This window comes from Anoplolepis gracilipes, chromosome 8 (assembly GCF_047496725.1).
Source record: "Anoplolepis gracilipes chromosome 8, ASM4749672v1, whole genome shotgun sequence".
Classification (NCBI taxonomy): Eukaryota; Metazoa; Arthropoda; class Insecta; order Hymenoptera; family Formicidae; genus Anoplolepis; species Anoplolepis gracilipes.
This window is the reverse complement of record NC_132977.1, coordinates 7,628,759-7,651,805: the sequence shown is the minus strand read 5'-3', so window position 1 is coordinate 7,651,805 and position 23,047 is coordinate 7,628,759. Positions and strand designations below refer to the sequence as shown.

Sequence of the window (23,047 nt, the reverse complement as noted above, 5' to 3'; positions counted from 1 at the left end):
CTAATTTTCCTAGTTTTTGAAAATCTCCCTCGAAATTACTTTTTCTCTCAAGAAAAAGCATAACATGGTAATTATCTACCTGTTGCAATTAATGATACTAATGATTACATCTTCGTGTAATTATTTACGACAAAGATGTATCAAACAAATTGCATTTTATGCTTTTTTTAATTCAATATGTCAAAACTGCACTATCCAATCAGACCGAAATCGACAGAATTCTTAAACTCTACGCGATTTGTGGATAGCTGAATTTTACACTACACCCATTTTTATAAGCCCTGATTGGCTTCCTCTACCAACGCTTGCATCTTCCAATGAATCCAAGTCTAAAGCGGATTCTATCATAGTCGTATCTTGCAACAGTCTAAGTCTAGACGCCGACAGCGGAGTCGTTACTGCCGGTATGGAAGATGCATCCAGAGAGGACGAGACGACGATACTTTGACGAGGAGGCAACGGAGCGATTTCGTCGATATCAATTGGTGCTATATTGAGAGACGTTAGCGGTATTTCGTTGGTAACAAGTTGACTTATGCTGTTTGTCGTACTACCTAAAAACAAAATTAGCAATGGTAAATAAGTAATTAGATTGTTTATGAGTTTTTTTATATGGACAATTTGTACAAAGTGCACATATATTGCAATAAGAAAAAAAAGATATCATTGCTATTAAATCATAAAGGACAAGCTATTAAATCAAACTTCTATAGAAGAAAAAAAAAGAAGAAAAACCACATATTATATAATTATTATCAAAAAAGTGCAGTGTTGGCCTTGTGTTTCTTACAAACAAAGTGTCAGTGATACCAATGCAACCTCTCATTGTAATTACAAATTTATTTAACTCAGTCTGAACACATTCCATAAGAATAACAGCTTATTAGATATATCATTGGGAAAAATTTTTCTTGCAAACATTGAGTTTATTTATGCATGATAAAATAAATAAAGTTCTTTTTATCTTTTGATACATTTTTGGTATATTTTTTTTATTCTATCATACATAAATGTAGTTACAAATTTTGAAGTAATATTAATTAAAATTTTTACTGAATTCTAAATTTATAAAGAAAGAATTAAAAGATTAAATATTATAAATATATCATAAATCTCACTTTTTCTCTTTCTTTATTTAATAATGCATTTTTCATATACCCAGTGCACTTTTCCACACATATTATGTTCATTGAAACATATTTACAAACTATATATATATACATATATATCACACACATATATATATGTATATATATATATATATATGTTATACATAACTATATATATATATAACATCTATCTCTTTCTTATCTATAATGTAAAACCCCAAATTATAGAGCAAACAATTAGTCACAAACCATAAGCCTTGTAAATTAATACTCTGTAATTAATACACTGTTGTAAAATTAGTCTTATAAAAATATAAAAATAGAACACGTCACGTATGATTTATTAAAGCTAGTGTAGATAAATAAGATAATTGTATATTAAAACACTCAATGACGATCAAAATGTATGAAATAAACTTACCAAGTAGTACGCTCTGAGCCCTCGATAACAGGACGTAATTTTAAACAACAAAGAAATACAATTTATTGAATTATGTCCAAGTTTTGCTAACTACTATATAAAGAACTTAGATATATACATATACACGTAGAAATACATTTATACTTAAAGAAAAAAGAACTGTGTTTTTACACTATATATTCAATATTAAAAAAAATAAATGCTAAAAATTTACTTATCTTTGCATATATATATATTGTATTTTTGTTCATCTTTTTAATGAAAGCTATACAATTAAGTATAACTTGTGTGAAAAAAAGAAAGTGCAAAATAATGCAATATAACAGATTTAAAAGTAACAGATCTTTCCTCCTAATATAAAATATAAAATATAACTAAAAAAATGTTTTATAAAAAAAATGCATCTTATGCAAGTAAATACAACTGTTATACGTCTTATATCCCTTAACTTCATTTATATATCATCATGTAACTATATATAATATAGATATTTTACTTTTAAAATAAAAATCTATGCATAACACAAAACAGTACTTTCAAAAAATAAGTAGATCTCTTTTTGTAACAATTAATTTCAACTGCTTGACATTTTATATATATATATAATTTTTTTTCTTCAATTCCCAATTAAAGGTATCAAGAACAACCATATAACTATTTATATATACAAATCAGAGCACTTCTTTAGTGCGAGAGATTTTAAGAATAGGACGAATCATATTAAAGCTTTCTAATGTTACAAATTCACAATTTTTTTGATAAGAGAATGTAATAATTACATGATCTTTATCGTTTTTTCCTCTTCTCTCTCTATAAACAAATTGTATATTTTAAAAAATGCATCATTATTGATTTATATATAACAAACGTTAAATATCTTCGTTATCACTCAGTGAACTCATAATGAAACGACGATTTAAGAGATCTTCTTCAGTACTATCGCTCGGACATAACGAGTTTTCGGTATATGATAAATCATTGGTTAATGGTCCAGAGCCAAATCTATTGACGACGAGACCGATTGCGGTCTGCCCGATAATCGGTATGCCACCCGTACCTAATATACGCGCCGGTAGAATATTCTTTGATATGGGATATTTTAAACTGTGCTCGGCACATCTTAAATTATTATATTTAAGCATATGCGGAGATTGCGCGAGTCGTAATGGATCTTCGGAATAACATTGTGGAAATTTTTGCAGATCAGTATAACCGTTTTTCTCGCTTATCTGGTAACGTAAAGGATCCTCGGAGTATCTCTGAGGATACTTTTGAAGATCAATGCCATATTTCTGATCTCCAATGCACTGATCGTATATGAGATTGTTATCCGAGCATCTGTGATATTCCTCTCTACATCTGTGAGGATATTTTTGCAAACCCTCCTCGCATCTACACGGATATTTTTGAAATTCTGGATTTAATCGATCTATCTCGGTGTTGTATTTAATATGTTTCACAGAATCCTGAGAGCAATGTTGAGTCGGATATGGCGGCACATAAGTGTCGTTGATATATTGGCGCGGATATTTTGGTAGATCTTCGGGGCAACGCGTAGGATGTCTTAAGAGGGTCAACTCACCGTTTATTGACTCTATTCTCGGAGAATGTTGACCGCTGATTAAATTGTTCATCGAGCCCGTGAGATCCGTGGTAGGACTTGTTTGAATCGTCGTACCATTTGACTGTTGTAATGCATAAAAAAAAAGATAAAGAATTGTAATATCATATATGTTGCTTACTAAACATATATTATATTTTAACTATTTATTTGATGCTAGCAAACAGGCTAATAAATACGTTTCATCGTAATTACCTGAGGCTGCACGATCTTGGCAGTACCATATGTCTTATTATTAGTGATCACATTATCATCACCAACTGATTCGTGTTCTGCGCGATATTCGGGTGTAACTATTCCTCTTCGATCTGAAAAGATATAAGTAATATAAGAATGAATAAAATTGATATAAAGTAACAAAATACAAAAATCATAGCTGTATAATTTCTTTTGATTCCATAAATTGTATATATTTATACATATATTAAGTATGTAAGGAGGTATCTTACCGATTAAGCTAGGTGGAGCTGGTCCACATAGAACATAAAAAAAATTTCCACAAATATTTCCTTGACTGTAGGGATTAAAATTGTCCTGACCTCTCCTATTTGTGAATGATCCCTTAATCTATTGTGAAAGCAGTAAAAAAAAAACATGAAAGAATTGAGAAAAAATTGCTTACATAATTTATACATAATTTTGTCAAACCTACTTACATCTTCGTTAGTTGTTTGATTACTGCTAGTTAAATACGTATGAAAGCCAGCAAGGCCTAAAATGCTCCAAACAGAAAAGAAACATACGACTCCCACAATAACGCTGCTTGGAGATAACTTGACAGCTTCTAAGAATGGCGTGCTATCCTTTGTAACTACATCATGATATAAAAATGAAATAAATGAAAATAAAATATTATGTTTTAATTTTCCTAAAATATTTGTCTATTCATTTAATAATTTGGAAATTAAAGCACTTACGCATAATTAGATGTGTGACTGCACATATAAATATAAAGACGCAGAGAAATGCTAAAGATACTATAAAAGCATAGAAATATCTATAATTTCTTCTGCCCACGCAATTACCGACCCATGGACAATGATGATCAAATCTCTCTGCAAAAATAGTTATCTTTAAAATCACATCTGATATTTGCAATTAATTATCACTGACACATCAGTAATCACTATACAATATTAATTCTGATATATATCTGATAATACAAAGAGAAAAGAGAAAACAGGTATTACAGATATCTTTACGCAAATGTACTTTTTGATAATTTATATATATCTTTATAAAATAATGGATATAGAAACACACACATACCTACACAATTATCGCACAAACTACAATGAGAGGCCCTTGGTGGCCTAAATATTTTACATGTGAAGCAATATTTTAGTTTTACTGGTTGACCTCTAATCAAGACTTCTTTTGTTCTAGGAGGAGGTCTATATGTTTTATTATTAGAGTTGCCGTTGTTTGGTACTTCTACAGTCCAGCATAAAAATATTTTAGTTTAATAAATTTATGATAAACGATTTTTTTCATTATTTCTACATTTAAATGTCAATGACATTATAATAGTTAAAATGATATAATTACATTATTAATATAATAAGCATTATATATATATATATATATATATATATATATATATATATATATAACTGAATGAGATAATTTAAATGTATCTTAAATCTATATAAATGAAAATTATATTTATATACCGATTTGTTTCTCAATATAAGCTGCTTCGTCAGGCGTTGCTCGTGGAATTACTCCAGGATCACTGAAGCTCGTGCGAAACAAAGCCGACATTACAAATATGAATAACAAAGCTCCTATTACTGGTATTGCTGGTGTTACGTGTAGTGCCAAATATGGACAACTGGAAAAGAAAATAATTTTATTTCACTAATGCATACAAAAGCATTAATCTTTTTGCTAATAGATTCAATCTCAAGATGCATTATTCTTGTGTTGCGTATTTCAAAGAAGATTAAAAAGTATGCAAGATGTTGCAACAATTCAACTTGATCCGATTTGATAAATCTCTATTTTTGAAGAAACAGAGATATAATATAAATTTCTAATAATACGTGCTTACTCAAAACCGAAGAATAATCCACTTGTTCCGACGATGAGGCACACTGTGACATAGAATACTCCGGTTTGCGGTGCCATCATCACTCGGCCGTCGCAACAAAAGCGATTTCTGCCCGGGAATAGCTCCCATTTTCGCGTGATGTGAGGCATCTTGCTCGTGGCTAAAGTTCCTCTCACGTATTGCCATATATGAATGTAGAAATCACAGCTACGGACCGCTGGCGATTTATCAAAATCGTACAATCGTGTCTCTTTGACGTTCCTGCGCGACAATTTGGACAAACATATTTCATTTTGCCCGCTCGGTCTGGTCCTCGAGTCGAAACACGCTCCGGGAGCCAACAGCAACATCCATGTATCTATTCACCACTTTACGCGGAATCCGCCTGTTGAGCTCACTGTCTACGACGTCGGGGAATCGGGCCACTCGAGTCACGAGGACGAAGTGATAAGAACCCGACTTAACCTAATTTTATCGTACTCTAAAGTAAAGAGGATTCCTCAGCCGAGTATCCTCGCGTAAAAATCAAATACACGGGACAACTTTTTTTTCTCTTTCTATTTAAACTCGGCGAACTTTACGAACGCGCGCGACGCCGTAATCGTCCGCCTCAGAGGCCACCGACTCCGATCAGAGAGTGAACTGAAAGGGTCATAGTCGTCGCGAAGGGAGGACCTTCGTTTATCAAAATTGGGTCAACGAGGCCACTCACGAATTGCACTCGAGCACCGTCGACCGTACGAACAAAGTCCGCAATACGCACCACGTTTTCGAGAATCGCATTCTTCCTCTCAAATTTTTCCTATCGTCATCGTCGTCGCGACGAACCTCCGGTCGACAACAACAACACAACACGCATATTTACGGAACACACACGGACTGTTGTGAAGCCTGTCGCCCGACGTGTTCGTTCGCGAAGCGCCCTCGCGCTACTCACGCGAAAACGCCACGTGACTCGGGGCCACGTGACTCGGGAGATCGCGATTCAAACGCGCATACCTTCACATCTCGCGGACTGCGGATCGATCGTCGTCGATCATCGGAGTTTCCTTGTTTTTTTTTTTTTTTCCCGCGGTCGTCAGCGCCAACTGTCAGTCTTTTTTTACGACGCTACTTCGCGTGATTTCGTGCCCGAGGGAAGCTAGAGAAGTAAAAATCATACAATACAGATGCAACGCGAGACCGAGGATTTGACGGCGCTAAATCACGCGGCGCATCCTGACCATCTCCTCGTAGTAGCACCGGCAGGTAAAAAGGCGTCTCGATAAGCGGGCGTCGCGAGATTGATTATTTAAATGGCAGGGAGGGTCGCGCGAGCGCGACTTGTCGCCCCCGTTGCAAAATGGGTCGTCGACGCAATGCGGTACGTCGCCGCGCACGACACACGCATGCACATACAGACACACACAAACACACGCGCATACACTCTTATACACGTACGCTACGTATGCATGTAACCGAAGAAATCCTGAAAATCGAACGATATCCCACTACCGGCGCCATCTTCCACCGGGCACGAATAGCATCTTCGATCGCGTCCAATTTCTACCAAGTTGTCGGAATGACAAAGCCCGAAACGATCCATAGATCTCTCAGCGCGTCGTCGCGTGACATTAGAGTGATATAAGAGTGTAATTGTTGATTCCACTATAAATACGTAGGTATATCAACGTTATTATTATTATTATTATGTATATAAAATAAAAGTCAGATCTGTAAAAAAAATATATATATTTAAACTTGCCTATGGCGGATATTGCTAGCATTATTATTCAGCGAGATGCAAAAACGCGCTCTTTGATGACTGATAAATCACGTTGTGATATATATCAATTTCGTAATTTGCTTTACACATGTATATTGTATTAATGCGCGTGTAAACTTTGAATTAAACCTGCAAGAGACGAGAATTCCAAACCGTTCAAGAAAATCAATCAAAGAGACGCGGCGAATATCATCACGAGAGAACGATTAATTTTTTTCGTAAAATATCTTCTAGACGTCTCGTGTACAAACTCACAAACGGGAGAAAAAGGAAGAAGCGCGATCCTTCATCTGGACGGGATAGATCATCGAGCGGTCATCAGGTGATCGATACCTCTTATATCTCGACAATTTGCCGCTCGGAAAATCCTATATGTTCCCCTTCTACAGGAAAAGACTTTTGAATAAGAAAACCGCCGGTTGACTTTGGCGGGATATCAACAGGCATATATGAAGAAGGCGGCGGACGCGATCGCGTCGGATGTCAGGATCGCAGCGTCCGCAAAGTCGGCCTCCCTCTCGACGCGACCCTTGACGGGTCTCTCGAGTCTCGAGTCGTATCTACGATCGAAGATACAGAGAAACCGAAGCAACGGCGGTGCGGCGGCGGCGGCGGCGGCGGCAGCGGTGGCGGCGAGGGTCGCCTCAACGAAGGGGTAGGGTCGCAGGAAGGGTATCCCGGCGGGTGTGGGGAGGATAGGAAGAGAAGTGGAGGGGTGAAGAGAGGAAATCGTCGGGAGGGTGCATGAATCGTCGTGGAGCGAGCGGGCGGATGGACGTACGGACGCAAACGCTGAAATCAGCTCGGGCGATCGATGCGATAAATGGATGCGTGCGATTGGTAGCCGGGAAAATCGATGATGAACACAGGGGGGCATACCCTACCCTCTGCCTCTACCTCTCTAGCCGGCTTTCGCCGGCGAGCGTCGAGCCACGGCTACGCCGCGCCGCACCGCACCGCGCCGCACCGCACCGCACCGTACGGCGCGCGGAGAGGATGGAGCAAAGACCGAAATATCGATTTTTAGGCCCCTACGCGGCGGTTCGATGCTCGTATCTGCCCCGTGCCCCGTCCTGTCCGCGCCAAGCGCCTTTCAAAACACCAACGACGCGCGCGAGATACGCCGCGCTCGTGCACGCAGTGCTCGTCTTCGTCGACGTCCTGGTCCTACGTCTTATTTACGGATTGATTTATCGTCGTGTGTAAATCCTCGCGCGTTCAAGTAAATCCTCGGAGTGAATTCTGCGAGAATCATTACCGGTGTGCACCGATGTTTTCAGGTAAATCGCTACTCGACTGCAAAAACGAGACGTCTGGCCAGAACAAGAGGGAGAGAAAGAGAGGGGGGAAAGCGATCGAGGGCTCGTCGCGACGCATTCTCTCGCGCCTCTTCTCCCTGTGGATGATTCACGAGCGAGCGATAATATCAATGCGGTTCTTCCTCGGTATCGAGACACACGACGGAGTGTTTCCGGTGTAATCCGCATATACATACGTACATTCGCGACGTAATAGTACACGCGATCCCCGACCTCGGTATCGAGAGGGTGCGAATGAAGGGTGTCGTGTCGGATCGCCGGATTCGCGGTAAAGGACGGGGCGGTCAACCCCGATATGCCTGCGCATCCTGATTGAGTTTGCAAATTCGATTAACGCGTGGCGAGTTATGGACATCGGGAAATAATCTCGCGGCGGCGAGTTTATCACGTTGCGCGACTTATCGGCCTGCATTGATCTGTATACGGGCGGCGACGACGACAACGACGACGACGACGACGACGACGACGAAGACGGGATCGTCGCAAACGTGATCAAGGAAACAGCTCGATAGTTTCGCTCGAGTCGTGAGTGAAGGATTGAAACGATCTCCTCAACTCGACTAATATTATATATATAGTCGTTTTCGAGAGAGTACTTGTCGTGTCTCTTTGTATCGATTTCTTAAACGATTTGTACAATTTTGGAGTAGCACGAGTGTATCGATGTCAAGTTTACGCAATTGCTGTATAATCGCGGTAGAAAGATAATGTTAAAATAGGAGACGACAACAGGTTTTTTGTCTTCGTGGATCACGCGGATCATTCGCTAGATCGTGACGCTTTTCGTGAGATCGGACGTGAGCGATCATGGCGACGTGTGGCCTTTCTTTCTAGACTGTCTTTGCAGTTCACAGATAGATATAATCATCCGAAGTCGTTTAATCGTGACGATAGATCGATACAGATAAAAATACGCAAGAAGCTGACGAAAAACAAATTCAATACTGTCATATCCTGCTAAATATATAGTTTGATCGATTTATCAATGGGAGATTACATCGCCATGCAACAGGCTTATCGCGTACAGACGCATTAAAATTCTCTCTACAAACATTGTACATATACATAATCTTTCTGCTTTTTATTCTACATCAAAATTGTATCGGATTAGATAAGTTTAATTAATTTGAGGAATGTGCGTTTAACGCTAAATGTGCGATATTACAAGATGACAATGTTATCCTTTTGTATTTTATCTAATCAATAATTTTATTTTATCAACATCGTGCTTTTGTTTAATGTAGAAAAGATGGCAATCGCCGCTTCGGAGAATTATCAGCTCAAGTGGCACAGCTACGGAGCACATCTGCATAGCTCCGTCGCGACGCTACTTCATTCAGAGTCCTTTGCGGATGTTCTGCTGGCCACATCCTGCGGCCGACACGTGGCGGCCCATCGGTTTGTCCTCGCGGCCTGCTCGTCGTACCTAAGTCACATTTTCCAGACGTGTCACTTTGGCGCAAACACCAATGCTCCGATAATTGTGGTTGGTATAAATTAAAATTTACCGGATCTCTTACCGTGTAATTTTTTTTTACTCGTTACTAAATCGATTGTCAATTAGAAACTAGTACACAATACGCATATATTACAGATGATTCGATGATATTATTCTTGGGCTTTTCAGGTATTGCCTACAGAAATCGGATATCGTACGTTAAAAATCCTGATACAGTACATGTACAGTGGTGAAGCCACCGTGACGAATGATCAGCTGGAGGGAGTCTTGAAAGCTGGTGATATATTGCGGGTACGTGGACTATGGAGATCAAATACTGGTAGCAGCAAGAAAGAAAATATACAGTCGAACAATCAGAAGATTGAACGCGACAAACGGGAACCGTCGCAGCTGACGGGGCAAATACAGAAGATCAAACTGGTTCAACCGACCACTGAGAAAATAGTCGAGAACGCGCAACAGGCGGCTACGGCATGCCAAAATAGTGTACAATCTTCGAAACCGATCGAGAGGAAGAGCACCGAAAAGATAATCGAAGAAAAGACCAACGAATCTGACGCCAAAAAGATCTTAGAGGAAAACAAAAATAATGAGCAAAATAAAAACAAGGAGAATCTCGAAACGAATGGCAAGAAGAAGAAAGCAAACAGTGACGTCGAATCGAACAAGTCGAAGAGCGAAGAGAGCGAAAACGTGAGACATTTTTTTTGCAGATTTAGTTGCAATAACACAATAAAAGAAAAGGAGAGGCGTTCATAGAAAATCTAATATTTTTTTCTCGTTTTTTAGACGGAATTAAATCTGGAACTATTAGTGAAGGATGAACCGATTGATTGGGAAGAGACGATCGATCCGTCAGAATCGCTTACGATAGACCACGAGATTGATATCAAACCAGTGCGTTTATTAAATAAATTAAAACTTATTCTTTTTGTAACGAAGAAAGAGCAATAACAATTCCTATTATTTTATTCGCAGGAGATAGTGCACAGCGCGGACGAGGATGGAGATATGGAAGAAGAGGAATATACACCATTGACATGCGACATGTGCAGTCAAACGTTTAACAGACCATCAGATTGGGTGAGACATATAGAATTCACGCACGCTGACATGACTGAAAATCGAAGAAAGAAACGAAAGGTATTTCGATTTTCTTGAACGCGATATGATTTACATAGATACAATATATTACAGAAACTTCGTGTAACGCGATGATTTCAGGACGACGTAAACGATGACAGCAAGGATTTCCCACCTTTAAAATGCGATCTATGTGGTAACATGTATTCCACGCCGCAGGAGTGGGTACGTCACATACAGACAGAGCACACGGAGGAGCAGCTGGCCTTGATGAACAATTCGGCGCCCCCTAAACCTAAGAGGGTACACAATCACCAAAAGTTATGTAACATATGTCAAAAGGAATTCCCGAGCCACGCTTCGATGGTCATCCACCAGAGAACGCATACGGGCGAGAAGCCTTTCCTCTGTTCCTACTGCAAAAAAGGCTTCAATGTAAAGAGCAATTTATTGAGGCATTTAAGAACACTGCATGACAAATATGTACATCCCAGCTTATACGGGAGTAATGGTAGCACGAACGCTTAAAGGCCCTTCACATTCCTTTCCGAAACATATACATATATAAATATATATATTTCTGTTTTGCATGGCGTCTCAGTCGTGGAGAGACTATACAGCATCTTATCTATGTTCAATATTATGTCTACCTAGACTGAACGCGTATCTATATAACGTATAAAAGGATGCCAAATCGGAGCGTGATGCGACAAGGAACTAGTAGAGTCGAGATCTGTGTTGTAATCTCCACCGAAAAGCATAACTGAGCGCATTTTAAAAATTCCCAATGCATATTGGAGAGAAATCTATAATACAAACTATTTTTTCTAAAAAGGGTAGAATTATCACGTTCTTTATAATATAATAATCTTCTTTTTAATGATGTATAAAATATATAATAGAACTCCTCTCTCGTTAAATAATTTTTGGTTGAGTTAAAACAAGAAAGCAATATCAGGGCTTTAATACCAAAGAGGCTGATTAATATTGCCAAAAACTCTCATTTTGTTATGTTTTCATCTGTTTCTCTTATTTTTCTCTAATGTAGTGCACGCATATAAAAATAATTTATTAAAACAAATTTTTTTTTACATACAAGGAAAAAAATGTGTGCTGAATGATTTTACTATTGTACTTATAAAGATCTGTCGACCGAGGAGTGCTTGCGTGTAAAATAATTCTATAGTTATAAATCAATATTTAACAATTATTTATTAACTTAATTATTTAGAATTATAAAAAAAATCCAAATTATGTAAGATTTAACTGTATACTTTTAGGCTATTCCATCCATAATAGCCCTTTTATTCCCTCAGCTCGTAAGTTAATTATGTATTTTTATATTAAAATAGCTTATACATAAACGTATAAGAAATAAGATTAAGCAAAACTTGGAATTTCGATCTAGGCTAAGAAAAATATAAGAATATAACATATAATATTTAAAATTTATCAAATTTTTTGGAGATATATTGAGTTCTTCTTACATATAAAAAGAAAAAAAAAACACAATGCGATATTATCAAAATACTGTCACAGTCTCTGGAACAGTAACAATGTGAATATTGATTAAGAGGACACCATTTTGCTATATTAATCATTATTGTGTCACTCTACTATGAATTTTAGTGTCAATTCTGCATTACGCTAGCACTGTGACAAGCCAAATAACTTTAAATGTAAAATTCAAATAATATATTATCTTAAAAGTACTTCTAACTTTGCGTTACTTATACCTCAATATTGAATAATCGAATATTTAATTTTCTGTCCACTATTAAAAACAAATGTATGGTATTATCCCCTTATAAGAATTAATGTGTCAAGCTGATTGATCTTTTTCTATTGAAATAAATATGATAAGTATATAAGAAAAATACTAGGACACATTTTCCAAAGCAATAAGTAACTTAATACGATATTGATTATATTGTAGTAATTAAATTCAGTGTATACAAATTTTATTTATTTTAATTTTCCTCTTCGTCATCGATCTTGGGCGCCAGGTAATACCTGATGTGTCCAATATCACCAATCTTATATTCGCATACTAAAGGCACATCGTCAGACATGGACAGTTGAACTTGATTGCAAAGAGGACCAGCCTTCACGAAACAATTCAAATAACGACAAGAAAATGTTAACTTTACTGGTTCCTGCATGTTAACTATTACTGCTTCCTCTTCATTATCAGCGTCTGCAGTTTGTGCTAATTTGATATTGGCTGCAAAAAATAGAAAAAAAAAAACATGTATAAGTTAGATCATAATGTAAATAAAATTTAAATTTAATAATGGTTTAAACTTAACTCTATTGTGAGCATATAACAGTAACTTTCACAGAAAACTATTCAAGAATAGAGAACTAGCATTATTTTTTTATCAGTAATTTCTCTTAAGTAATCTCAGTAGCTTTTATGAATCACAGTTATGTTCATGATAAAGTTCAGCTCAAGCCATTAAAAATTGAAATTTTATTTGAACTGTATTTTTAGTTTAAAATACAAAAAAAGTAAAGCTATTTATAAAATATGACTTCTGTATCACAATTATAAACATTATCAACAAAATTGTCAACTTTAGTCTTGAATGTTTCTCTATATAAATCTATCTACAAAATTTATATTCTATACAGTTTTATTTAATAATCAAATATTTATCATAAAAATATTCCTGGTAACAAAATGTAAATAAACTTTTGCTTTCAGACAAATGGAAGAAAACATTTCAAATATATTTTTAGTTAACAATATTTTAAAATCAATTTTTATTTGTCATTAACAAAATATATGAAAAGTTTCAATATTAAAGAAATATTGATAACATAGTTTTCATTTTACTTTAACAATGTAGAGAACACAAATTGTATATATATATATGTTACATCATTATCTGTAACATATCTATTTCTAAAATGTACATGGAAAATATTTACCTGAACCATAATCACCACTTGCGCTGAATTTTATACCTTCCTTAGTACAGGCAAAAGTTATAGATTCTCCAAACTGGCTCAAATCTCTACATATACGAGAAAATTCTGCAGATGGCATTTTTACAACACATGAGTAAGAAGTTTCCTAAAATAAAACAAATAATAAAGTATTATGTACAAAGAACTATATATATTTTTTAATTATTTTATTATTTATATCTAAGCAAGTCTTACAGGAATGCCAAGATGCTCCTGATCCATGTTAATTAGCTTCATCTCGTATTCAGCGAGCTTATCTTTGTTTGGCGATTCGAATATAAAAACGATGGACTCAGGATTATCCCACGCCCTGAGGGTCACTGTATCTTCTGCACCGGCGCATCGTAGGATCTTTGACATACTGAAAAGACAATTTTTTTTTGTTTAATTCCATTCCCTCTCGCAATCCTTTCTTTTGTCTCGAGTAAATATATATTTGTCGTGTATATATATAAATATGTATTTTACAATATCTAAAATATAAAAAGACAGCCAAAAGAAAGGAAAGTATTCTCTTACAATTAATGTAACTATTTTTTTTCTTCAAGAAGATTCCTCGGATTATAACCTTGAAAATTCAACTCACCAACTAATGCTCATGCCCATCGACAGATTCCGATCACAACGATATTTGTCAAAGCCATCGCTCCTGAGATTCAACGAGACCAGGGAAACGTGAGCGTTATCCATTGCCTGGACCTGAATTCCCGAGTCGGAACATTCGAACGTTGCTTCTGTTAAAAGATCCTTCACCGCGTCCAACACCTTCTTCAGGATCGCGCTCTGTACTAGACGTGCCTCGAACATATTGTCGTTTGTTTCTGCTTATAGATTTCCGTATCCTCGAGCTTACTTTGAGCGGAAAAAATACGAAAAAATCGTACGCAACACTCACAAAATCAATCAACCAAAGCGACACAAAGCAACAGGCATTCTCGCGGCTATAGAAGACAATTACGCGCCTTTTCTCGTCAGTTAAAACGGAAGTAGATGGCATCCTTGAATTAGCAAAAATGTTGGATCCGGTATTCAAACGTCATGATCGCAATATGTTATTATATATATGGAAGAAATAAGTTTTTCATATTATGGTTTTATAAATGTGTACAAAAAAAGAATTATTATTTGTAAAATATTAAATGCTATATTTCTGTAACTCGGTAAACTCGTAGTTTTTCAATTATAATTGACATTGTGTGTTATTGGTAATTATGGATATGTGAAAAATGTAGTATTGATGTATTTGTAGATTTTTCACTATATATATAAACTTGGGCTATTGAATAAAATAACGCATAGATTGATTGATTACTACAGCGAGAATACACAAAATAATAATTTTAATAATATAATACCTTACATTTTGCATTTAAGCTTGGGTATATTCATTGAAATTTATCAGAAAAAAAAATGATAATTACAAAATGCTTAAACATGACTCTGCAATCACTTATACTACTGTATTTAATTACATGCAGTCTCATTTGTTTATATTACTATTATATATATATAATACATATATATATATATACATATATACATATCATTATATTTCTTATAATACATATACATATATATATATACATATTATATTATAATATGCAACTACTGATATTTACACAATACATATGAAATTATTAATTTTCATAAAAATTGGGTCAGCATGATACATGAGCATTAAAACGATATATATTGTTCAATGCTCTAAAAAACCAATATCACCTGTCATATTCTCCAATTCATTGAACATTTGATCCAGGTGCTGAAATAAAACAGCATATGCTAAATTCTTGTGTTTTCAGCAAAGAATTATATCATCGATCTTAAGATATAAGTTTCTAATTAATCTGAGAAATAATTGATCATCCTTATACTTACATCAGTTGATTCATCTTCGTTATCTTCTAATATTTTCGATGACTTATTGAATATTATATTTCCATCATCGATAGTCTCATCTTCTTCAAAGTCTTCCTCATTATCATCTTCCTCATTATCATTTTCCTCGTTATCATTTTCCTCGTTATCATTTTCCTCGTTATCATCTTCGTCATCATTAGTGTCATCCGATTCCTCTACGTCATCGTCATCGTCATCATCGTTGTCATCATCATTGTCTGATTGCATATGACATGACATGTCCATTTCTTCATAATCTAAAGGTTCTTCTTTAATATCTCTGAGCATCATTGTTTCTTCAACAAGATCTGTCTCAGTTGGACTATTCGGTGGTGGAGCTTCCGATGCTGAAGGTATCTGAGGAGGTTGCGATGTCTACACAAAAGAAAAGATTATTAATATATCAAATCATTTTTTTATTAAAAAAAATAGTATAGAAACTGGTTTCATATATGTATATTTTCATATATGCAATCTATTATAATTTAATAATATTATTTTTATATCTATTACCCAGGGCTGCTGTTGTTGTTCTTGTGCTGTTACAGCCGACGTAATCAGACTCTGTACAGAGAAATGAGAATTTGCATTTTGTTCCTGAACTTGCAAAGTTGGTTTATTTTGTGTCTTATTGGTATTGTCTTGCAATCGTGCTTCAACACTATTTGCATCTTGATTCGTCGACGATTTATCCGCGTGCTTTATCTTATCATCTTTCTTTATTTGATTTACTTCATCCTTCAGTTTCTTAACATTAGGCTTAAATTCAATATGATTTGCATTCTGTTCCTTCTTAACTTGTTCAGCATTACTTGACTCTTCTTTAACTTTTTTAACATTAGATTTAGGTTCTCCAGGAAGACAAGCGTTACCTCGCTGCCGTCTAAATCTAACAATAATACTCCTCGTGTCCCACATCAAATCATGCGCTTGTTTATAAGCTGCTATCGCTTCATCTACGCTATTGTATCTTATAAAAGCATATCTATAACAGAAGATGCAAAAGTATTATAAGTATTATAAGTATTATTATGAAATAGTAAAAAGTACTAATCCTATTATATTGAATATATGTATAAACAATATATATAAATGTATCTTTTATAACTAACCGGGTGTTTCTCATCTTTTGCGCATATCCTACATCTACTCGCGCTGTTGGAAATTTGCTTTTCACCTCGTTTACATTAACAGATTCGGGCAAATTTCCTATATATAAAGTATAGGGATCTATCTCTTCAGGCATCGGATTATCTTCGTCTCGTAACGATTTTCTTTCGACTTTCAGATTTCCTACACCAAACTGAATTTCCTCTAATTGTTTTATAGCTTCGTCGATATTCACATTCTCTGCCATCTGAATGAAGCAGTATCTCGGTCCGCTTGGACTTTGAAAATGTATGTTTTGTATGCCAGGATGAAATAATCTAACAATGTCTTTATTTAGCTCTGGATCAGGAAACTTAATTATTAAGCTTTGTGCATTAATCTTATTTTTCTTGTTATATTCGTTTTCAGTCTTCAAGGCTCTCTCTGCATCTTCTCTATTCCATGGTCTACTGGGATAACTTTGGGACATTGGTTTCCTTGGTTTATTCTTCTTTACTACAACTTCCTTCTGAAAAATTTCATTGTATTATTTATCTTTAAAATTTATGTAATACTCGAAGAACATAATCACCAGTACAATTTTCACATCTCGATCCTCTGTTTCTTCGCTATGCCTGCTGGTCACGATTCCTGGTGGAATGGGAGGTATAGGATGGTTAGGTATAGGAACAGTCATGTGGTTTATTATAGTGTCATTTCCTGTCGCGGTATAATTATTTCTCTGCCATTCTAAACCGAGACTACCTGTCAGTGTCGCACCAAAGTACGCGGCCTGATCGAATTGACCTGGCGACTGTCCATATCTCGCCAACCTTCTAGTTTTACGAAAGTTATTCCTCTGATTATACACTTGCCTATTGTGATTAAATCGTTCGCGACGTACATAGTTACCTCTCAAAGGCATTTCTCTTTGAAAAGTATTAGCAATTTCACGTGCAGTTGGTTGTAATGGGGTTTGTGGTGTTATCCATTGCCATGGAGCATGCGGATGTGTCCATGCTTGAATAGGAGCGACTTGAGAATGCACTGGTCCAAATATATGAGACGGAGCTGGAACTCCGCTGGATGGTGGTGGCATAGGTGGCAAGGGTGGTTGTCCTGGTAAAGGTTGAGCGACAGTGGAAGGGGTGGACGATGATGAAGAATAATTGGCATACGAGGAAGCATCGTATCCAAAATTTATAGACTCTTGCTTAACAAAGGTTTGTTTTTTTGCCTCATTATCTTTTTCTGTATTCTGAAAAATTAAAAAATTATGAATTAAAACAAAAAGAGAGATTTACAAATATCTACACAATCAGAAAGCATCTCGTTAAAACAGTGATCGTTTTATCGCATGAATAATATCGGAGTATATAAACATTGTCAGCATTGACAAGCTAACCTAAATGAATATCGTTGCAAAATAAATAAAAAAAAAATCCTAAGGCATTAGACGACGGAGAGGACAGACATTACCCAGTGAGAAATGACTTATCAAATCGATGTCGATTTGATATCAATTTGATGTAATTTCGATGATTTGATGTCGATTCGATGTCAATTTGATATCGATCGATGGGTCATTTCTCACTGGGTACCACGCGCTTCAAGGGCTGACGTTTCATACTGCACATACATATACTCGATTCGATTCGCCCTTATAAGGAGACAGCGTTTCCTGAGTTACAACGTAAACACATTGTAGCACGCGCATGAGAACGTATATAATATAATATATATATATAGCGAATGTATACAAGGCACGCGAAAGAGAAAGAGAAAGATAACCCAGGGATGCCAACTTCCAGGTGACGATTTTTGCAAGAAATAAATAAACAAGAACGACCCTGACCCGACCCTGACGCGAAATTACGGTTATGCAATTCATTGTTACACGCGAACGTATCGCATCTGTCACTCTCACATCGTGTCTCTCCGATGTGTTGCTCCGTTTTTTTTTTTCCCTTTCAAGCTACATATCGATTTGCAACATGTCGCGCAACAAATATACGCGACGACTTGACATTATACACACGCGGACGCGGATATAATAATGGTACGCGGACGATGACAGACTACAACATACACTTGATTTCGCCCTCATCTCAACGTGCACAAAATACGTACTCTCTTCATTATCATCTTTTCACATCTCGAACCTGGCGCGATCTTGTTGCGTTGGCTGACCACGCGTGTATGATTTCGGCGACTCCGCGACGCGAGGGTATTGTACAGCTGTACATACACCTACGCCGTCGTGCGTGCCTTGCGCGCGCGATCGATTGTCGGATTCAAATTCCCACGATCACGATACACTTGCGTTCGCGTTTTCACGTGTACGATTATCTGGCTGCGGCTGCGTTCCGATATTCACTACCATACTGAAAATCTATAATTTACGTCACGTACACTATAGATTTTCAGTATTGGCAGTGAATATCGGAGCGCAGCTCATGTGAACAATACCTTTTTATTATTTTCCTCCATGTGTACGACCGTCGATCAATAGCTCGAATCTCGAGTCTTCATCAAGCGACTCTCCTCTCGCAAGTGCGCACGTGACACTAATGAAAAGTGAAACCGGGAAAGCATGATGGAAAGAATGTATTCTGCGGAAAAGTATGCGTACCATTCTCAAAAGATGCGCAATAGTTGACCAATCAGACGCTAGTCCAAAAATTCGGGAAAAATCGAGTTCTATAATCTAACAAAACAATATATATAGTTGCAATTTATAAGATATAAAACACATAAGATAAAATAGGTTTTCCCGGTGCGGCAACATTTTCTGCAACGAAATTTTTTTTTGTCTAGGCTTCTAAGCTCATTTTTAAAAGTTCACAAATATTCTTTCATGCAATTCTGAGAGGGGAAAACCTATTTTATTTTTGCGTTCCGTTTTGTTAGATTAGAACTCGATCGGTAGTCCGGTATCCTCTTAAAAAAATACAAACACAAAAATACATCTAAAATACATCATGACATGGATTTCGATTATTCTCAGCTTGCGTATTTTCGTGGAAATATTTGCGTTCGAATTTCACTGCCAGTAAACTGCCAGTACTAAAAATCTATAGTTTACGTTACATACACTATACATTTCTTAGTACTGGCAGTGAAATTCGAACGCAGAGGAAATGTATAGTGTATGTAACGTAAACTATAGATTTTTATTATAATATATATATTATACATATATGTATATACATACTCACACTATCATATTAATTATTATGACTGAAAACTGCGATTGGCAATTTGATATTTAAATAATGTTTCTCACGTACAAAAGATCCAAAAATAAATTGTATGCAAAATTAAATTAATTAATATAAATATGGATTTTGATTTTTTAAATAAGGCTCGTTCGCATCGCAGAAGGTGAGAAAACGTCACGAACAATTGTCCATTTTCTTTCAAATCTGTCCAATGGGACAACGTGGACAAAGTTGAATATCAAATATAAAGCTTTGGCAGAAAGAGAGAGAGAAAGGTATAATGAAAGTCTGTCTCCATGTAAATGCAATTCGAATGTAAATCCAGTGAGAAAATTTATTTTTTGAAAACTTTTGTAATTCTTCAAGTATATTATGCGTCCGAAACAAAGTTTGAGACGCGCACATTAGAGACTTACTCTTCTTATCCAAGTTATAATTGTGCATAAACATTATGTAAAAAAAAAGAAAAAAAAAAAACTAATTTCAATTACATAATACAATTTATCTTTAATTTTACGTATTTAATCTATCGTACATATCAAATATCACACATGTCACTTACAGATACATCTTATTGCCAGACCTCTTTTTCCTTAAAATATTTTAATAACATGCATGGTGGACGATGTGTACTATATTCGTATCGAATTTTATTACAAAAAATGTACAGATGATGTTAGCAACCAAATAATAAATATACATTTTCTCCTTTCCCTCATTGTGTTTTATAAATTTCTCGCACGCATGTGTCATTTAAATTAAATGATACGACAACCACCACATTAGAAAGGGTTGTACACCAGCTAAGAATAATATAAAGTAAAGTCGCCTCTTATTTCCAGAGGCCGTATAAGAACTATGGCCCTGCGGAATAACTCTTAACTTTAACGATCGCATCAGAAAGACAGCTAGAGAAACGCTAAAATATAGTAAAACCGCGTAATAGCCAAACTTTCGAAATAGCAACGATATCAACAGGGCTGCGTTAATACCAACATATTTATAACCGCAATACGCCAACAAGTCTAATGTTGTTAGACTCGTTTGAAGATTCATTACATACAGGCTCACGGTATGAACGAGCAATTCAATCACACCCCAAGCTAAAGCGGTGCTAGCCAGGATACCCAACTGCTCGTGAGTGAAACGTTCGTGCATACCTAATACTAATCCTGCTGTAGCAACATACGTGAAAAATGCCATTGTAGGAATATACATGTCTGGCGCATTTTTCTCATATCGTGGTTGCAATGGTACATCTTGCTCATATTTTACAGACCAGTCCTATAAGAATTGTTATTTAGTTTGGTTAATATGTATAAATGACATTTTAAGGAAATACTTTTTGTTTTTGTAATATGTAAACTTTATGTAGATATATTTTTATACAAAACAAAGAATAAATCTATTAAAATGCAGTGTCTCTCAACTATATAGTATATTTGTCTCCTTTGCAAGTATTTTAGAAAACCTTACCTTATGTGTAAACGGGAAGAACAACAGCATTAATTTTGCAAAGACATAATCTGTATTTACAGCAAAATAATATTTCAATGCTGTAACTGGCACATATTTCTCAAGATGCTCTTTGCCAGTACCAACTAATGCATTTCCATATTGTACCGCCATATTTGTAACCATTGGTTGCGCCAATAATTGCGTCGCAAATTGTGGGCTTGCAAATTCCCCACCTTGAGTATTGTCAAGTGCATAATTTGACATCTGTGGATTAAATCCATATGGTTGTGGTGGTGTCTGTCCAGGGACATTAAAGCCATATTCTGGCATTGCACCATTATTCACAGGCACCTAAAATTAAAATTGCAACAAATCAGTTGAAAATTCAATGTGTAATATATATATATATATAATATGTAAAATAAATGATATATATTCTATAATATTCACCTGTTGGGTATACACATATGGATTCTGTGACATTGGTGGAGTTGGAGCGCTTAAACCAGCTGATGGATCTAATAGTCTTTTTGGCTTTCCTGTCAAATTACAATTAATTTCTATATAAAACTGTATCTTCATTATTATTTAAATAATAGTAATAGACATTACAATAAGGTACAACTATTTCATTAATATTATTTGTGGAAAAGCACATAATCAAGTTTTCCTGTTATATATTCGTATAGTGAGATAAGAATAACATTACACAGTGTAAAGAAAAGTACATAATATAATAAAAGTGAAGATTATCGATATTATAAATATCAGTAAGTATAAATATCTCTTACTAAAAACAGAAATGTAGATTTATATAATTTAAATTCACATCTGTCATTCGTAGGTTACACTCACCTCGACGTGGGTTTGAGTGATTGTAATTCATATTTGAACGATGTTTTACGTTTCAGCTGCTCGGTTAATTACTCAGCAAAATAAAGTACAAGTTTGCTCGCACCTATTTCGATTCTTTAATAAGAATGAGATGAAGAACAATTTATACTACACCATGTCGCCATGTTCTGCTCTTTGTCTGACCGTCATTGTACAACTGGTGGAACGCGGAACCACTATTCGCAGACTGACATTAGATCGTATGATAAGTTTGACTTCCATTGGCTATCGAATAGAGAATTTTTAGATAGTAAGCAATTAGCCAATATCCGATAATCTTATTTTATGCACTATTTTCATATGCAAGAGTTGTTGTTAGGGACAAAAATATTCTTAATCAGGGTGTCCAATCTAGATTAATTTAATCTATGATGTTGTTAGGGACAAAAATATTCTTAATCAGGGTGTCCAATCTAGATTAATTTAATCTATGATTTAAGTATTTTACAGCGGCAGTGTGGCAGTGCCCAGCGCCACGGACGTAAGTTTATGTCAAACATTTAAAACTAGAAAGAATTTTCTACTTTCATAAAAAAATAATATCTTATATTTAAAAATATTAGGCTCTATAAATATATATAATTATATATTTGTAGTGTAAAAAGAATTATTGTGATTAAAATGATAAAAATATATCTTGCTTATATCTTTACCTATCAGCATACTTGTTTAAAAGATATCCG

General features: G+C 35.6%; 5 protein-coding genes across 18 annotated transcripts; 1 reads left to right on the top strand and 4 right to left on the bottom strand.

The window, feature by feature from the left end:
* Nucleotides 1-3: 3 nt before the first annotated feature.
* Nucleotides 4-6,138, bottom strand: App (Palmitoyltransferase app). 2 transcript variants are annotated; one of them, XM_072897481.1, is made up of 9 exons: nucleotides 5,205-6,133; nucleotides 4,825-4,985; nucleotides 4,421-4,585; nucleotides 4,069-4,206; nucleotides 3,808-3,962; nucleotides 3,601-3,718; nucleotides 3,347-3,459; nucleotides 3,113-3,215; nucleotides 4-554 (listed from the first exon to the last, which is right to left on the bottom strand). In XM_072897481.1, exons 1-9 carry the CDS (start codon nucleotides 5,552-5,554, stop codon nucleotides 256-258), a joined length of 1,602 nt encoding a protein of 533 aa, XP_072753582.1. In that variant the 5' UTR covers nucleotides 5,555-6,133; the 3' UTR covers nucleotides 4-255. The 2 variants fall into 2 exon arrangements, with proteins under 2 accessions (XP_072753582.1, XP_072753580.1); XM_072897479.1 differs by lacking the exon at nucleotides 4-554 and having other exon boundaries at nucleotides 1,943-3,215; nucleotides 5,205-6,138.
* Nucleotides 6,139-6,256: 118 nt separating this feature from the next.
* On the top strand, nucleotides 6,257-12,259 carry LOC140668470 (uncharacterized). Of its 7 annotated transcripts, none has more exons than XM_072897492.1 (7): nucleotides 6,734-6,861; nucleotides 7,204-7,291; nucleotides 9,533-9,774; nucleotides 9,916-10,440; nucleotides 10,537-10,644; nucleotides 10,726-10,890; nucleotides 10,972-12,259. In XM_072897492.1, exons 3-7 carry the CDS (start codon nucleotides 9,538-9,540, stop codon nucleotides 11,356-11,358), a joined length of 1,422 nt encoding a protein of 473 aa, XP_072753593.1. In that variant the 5' UTR covers nucleotides 6,734-6,861; nucleotides 7,204-7,291; nucleotides 9,533-9,537; the 3' UTR covers nucleotides 11,359-12,259. The 7 variants fall into 7 exon arrangements, with proteins under 7 accessions (XP_072753589.1, XP_072753593.1, XP_072753595.1 ...); XM_072897494.1 differs by having other exon boundaries at nucleotides 6,851-6,865; XM_072897488.1 differs by lacking the exons at nucleotides 6,734-6,861; nucleotides 7,204-7,291 and adding an exon at nucleotides 6,257-6,452.
* A 524-nt stretch (nucleotides 12,260-12,783) lies between these two features.
* Nucleotides 12,784-14,771, bottom strand: Pcna (Proliferating cell nuclear antigen). The gene is made up of 4 exons (XM_072897533.1): nucleotides 14,390-14,771; nucleotides 13,999-14,164; nucleotides 13,765-13,909; nucleotides 12,784-13,054 (listed from the first exon to the last, which is right to left on the bottom strand). Exons 1-4 carry the CDS (start codon nucleotides 14,608-14,610, stop codon nucleotides 12,801-12,803), a joined length of 786 nt encoding a protein of 261 aa, XP_072753634.1. The 5' UTR covers nucleotides 14,611-14,771; the 3' UTR covers nucleotides 12,784-12,800.
* A 168-nt stretch (nucleotides 14,772-14,939) lies between these two features.
* On the bottom strand, nucleotides 14,940-19,363 carry Pof (RNA binding domain-containing protein painting of fourth). 7 transcript variants are annotated; one of them, XM_072897470.1, is made up of 6 exons: nucleotides 19,261-19,363; nucleotides 17,384-18,049; nucleotides 16,815-17,320; nucleotides 16,216-16,687; nucleotides 15,682-16,077; nucleotides 14,940-15,565 (listed from the first exon to the last, which is right to left on the bottom strand). In XM_072897470.1, exons 1-6 carry the CDS (start codon nucleotides 19,279-19,281, stop codon nucleotides 15,500-15,502), a joined length of 2,127 nt encoding a protein of 708 aa, XP_072753571.1. In that variant the 5' UTR covers nucleotides 19,282-19,363; the 3' UTR covers nucleotides 14,940-15,499. The 7 variants fall into 7 exon arrangements, with proteins under 7 accessions (XP_072753571.1, XP_072753566.1, XP_072753568.1 ...); XM_072897465.1 differs by lacking the exon at nucleotides 19,261-19,363 and adding an exon at nucleotides 18,431-18,564; XM_072897467.1 differs by lacking the exon at nucleotides 19,261-19,363 and adding an exon at nucleotides 18,431-18,564 and having other exon boundaries at nucleotides 16,815-17,317.
* Nucleotides 19,364-20,320: 957 nt separating this feature from the next.
* Yif1 (Yip1d-interacting factor 1) lies at nucleotides 20,321-22,561 on the bottom strand. The gene is made up of 4 exons (XM_072897525.1): nucleotides 22,326-22,561; nucleotides 21,921-22,009; nucleotides 21,489-21,821; nucleotides 20,321-21,296 (listed from the first exon to the last, which is right to left on the bottom strand). The coding sequence occupies exons 1-4, from the start codon at nucleotides 22,354-22,356 to the stop codon at nucleotides 20,766-20,768; spliced, it is 984 nt and encodes a 327-aa protein (XP_072753626.1). The 5' UTR covers nucleotides 22,357-22,561; the 3' UTR covers nucleotides 20,321-20,765.
* Between the last annotated feature and the right edge of the window lie 486 nt (nucleotides 22,562-23,047).

What these genes read in the sequence shown, in the direction of transcription:
- App (XM_072897479.1), bottom strand. Translation starts at nt 5,554, where the DNA reads ATGTTGCTGTTGGCTCCCGGAGCGTGTTTCGACTCGAGGACCAGACCG. An exon ending in TTTGTGCGATAATTGTGTAG is followed by an intron (nt 4,207 to 4,420) that starts GTATGTGTGTGT and finishes CTATTTTTGCAG; the next exon opens with AGAGATTTGATCATCATTGT. An exon ending in AGCTCCACCTAGCTTAATCG is followed by an intron (nt 3,460 to 3,600) that starts GTAAGATACCTC and finishes ATATCTTTTCAG; the next exon opens with ATCGAAGAGGAATAGTTACA.
- LOC140668470 (XM_072897488.1), top strand. Translation starts at nt 6,374, where the DNA reads ATGCAACGCGAGACCGAGGATTTGACGGCGCTAAATCACGCGGCGCAT. An exon ending in CCTCGTAGTAGCACCGGCAG is followed by an intron (nt 6,453 to 9,532) that starts GTAAAAAGGCGT and finishes TGTTTAATGTAG; the next exon opens with AAAAGATGGCAATCGCCGCT. An exon ending in CCAATGCTCCGATAATTGTG is followed by an intron (nt 9,775 to 9,915) that starts GTTGGTATAAAT and finishes TGGGCTTTTCAG; the next exon opens with GTATTGCCTACAGAAATCGG.
- Pcna (XM_072897533.1), bottom strand. Translation starts at nt 14,610, where the DNA reads ATGTTCGAGGCACGTCTAGTACAGAGCGCGATCCTGAAGAAGGTGTTG. An exon ending in ATGGGCATGAGCATTAGTTG is followed by an intron (nt 14,165 to 14,389) that starts GTGAGTTGAATT and finishes TTGTCTTTTCAG; the next exon opens with TATGTCAAAGATCCTACGAT. An exon ending in AAGTGGTGATTATGGTTCAG is followed by an intron (nt 13,055 to 13,764) that starts GTAAATATTTTC and finishes TATTTTTTGCAG; the next exon opens with CCAATATCAAATTAGCACAA.
- Pof (XM_072897465.1), bottom strand. Translation starts at nt 18,508, where the DNA reads ATGCGCGTGCTACAATGTGTTTACGTTGTAACTCAGGAAACGCTGTCT. An exon ending in GAGATGTGAAAATTGTACTG is followed by an intron (nt 17,321 to 17,383) that starts GTGATTATGTTC and finishes GAAATTTTTCAG; the next exon opens with AAGGAAGTTGTAGTAAAGAA. An exon ending in ACGAAGATGAATCAACTGAT is followed by an intron (nt 15,566 to 15,681) that starts GTAAGTATAAGG and finishes GTTTTATTTCAG; the next exon opens with CACCTGGATCAAATGTTCAA.
- Yif1 (XM_072897525.1), bottom strand. Translation starts at nt 22,356, where the DNA reads ATGAATTACAATCACTCAAACCCACGTCGAG. An exon ending in TCACTCAAACCCACGTCGAG is followed by an intron (nt 22,010 to 22,325) that starts GTGAGTGTAACC and finishes GTAATTTGACAG; the next exon opens with GAAAGCCAAAAAGACTATTA. An exon ending in TCTTCCCGTTTACACATAAG is followed by an intron (nt 21,297 to 21,488) that starts GTAAGGTTTTCT and finishes CAATTCTTATAG; the next exon opens with GACTGGTCTGTAAAATATGA.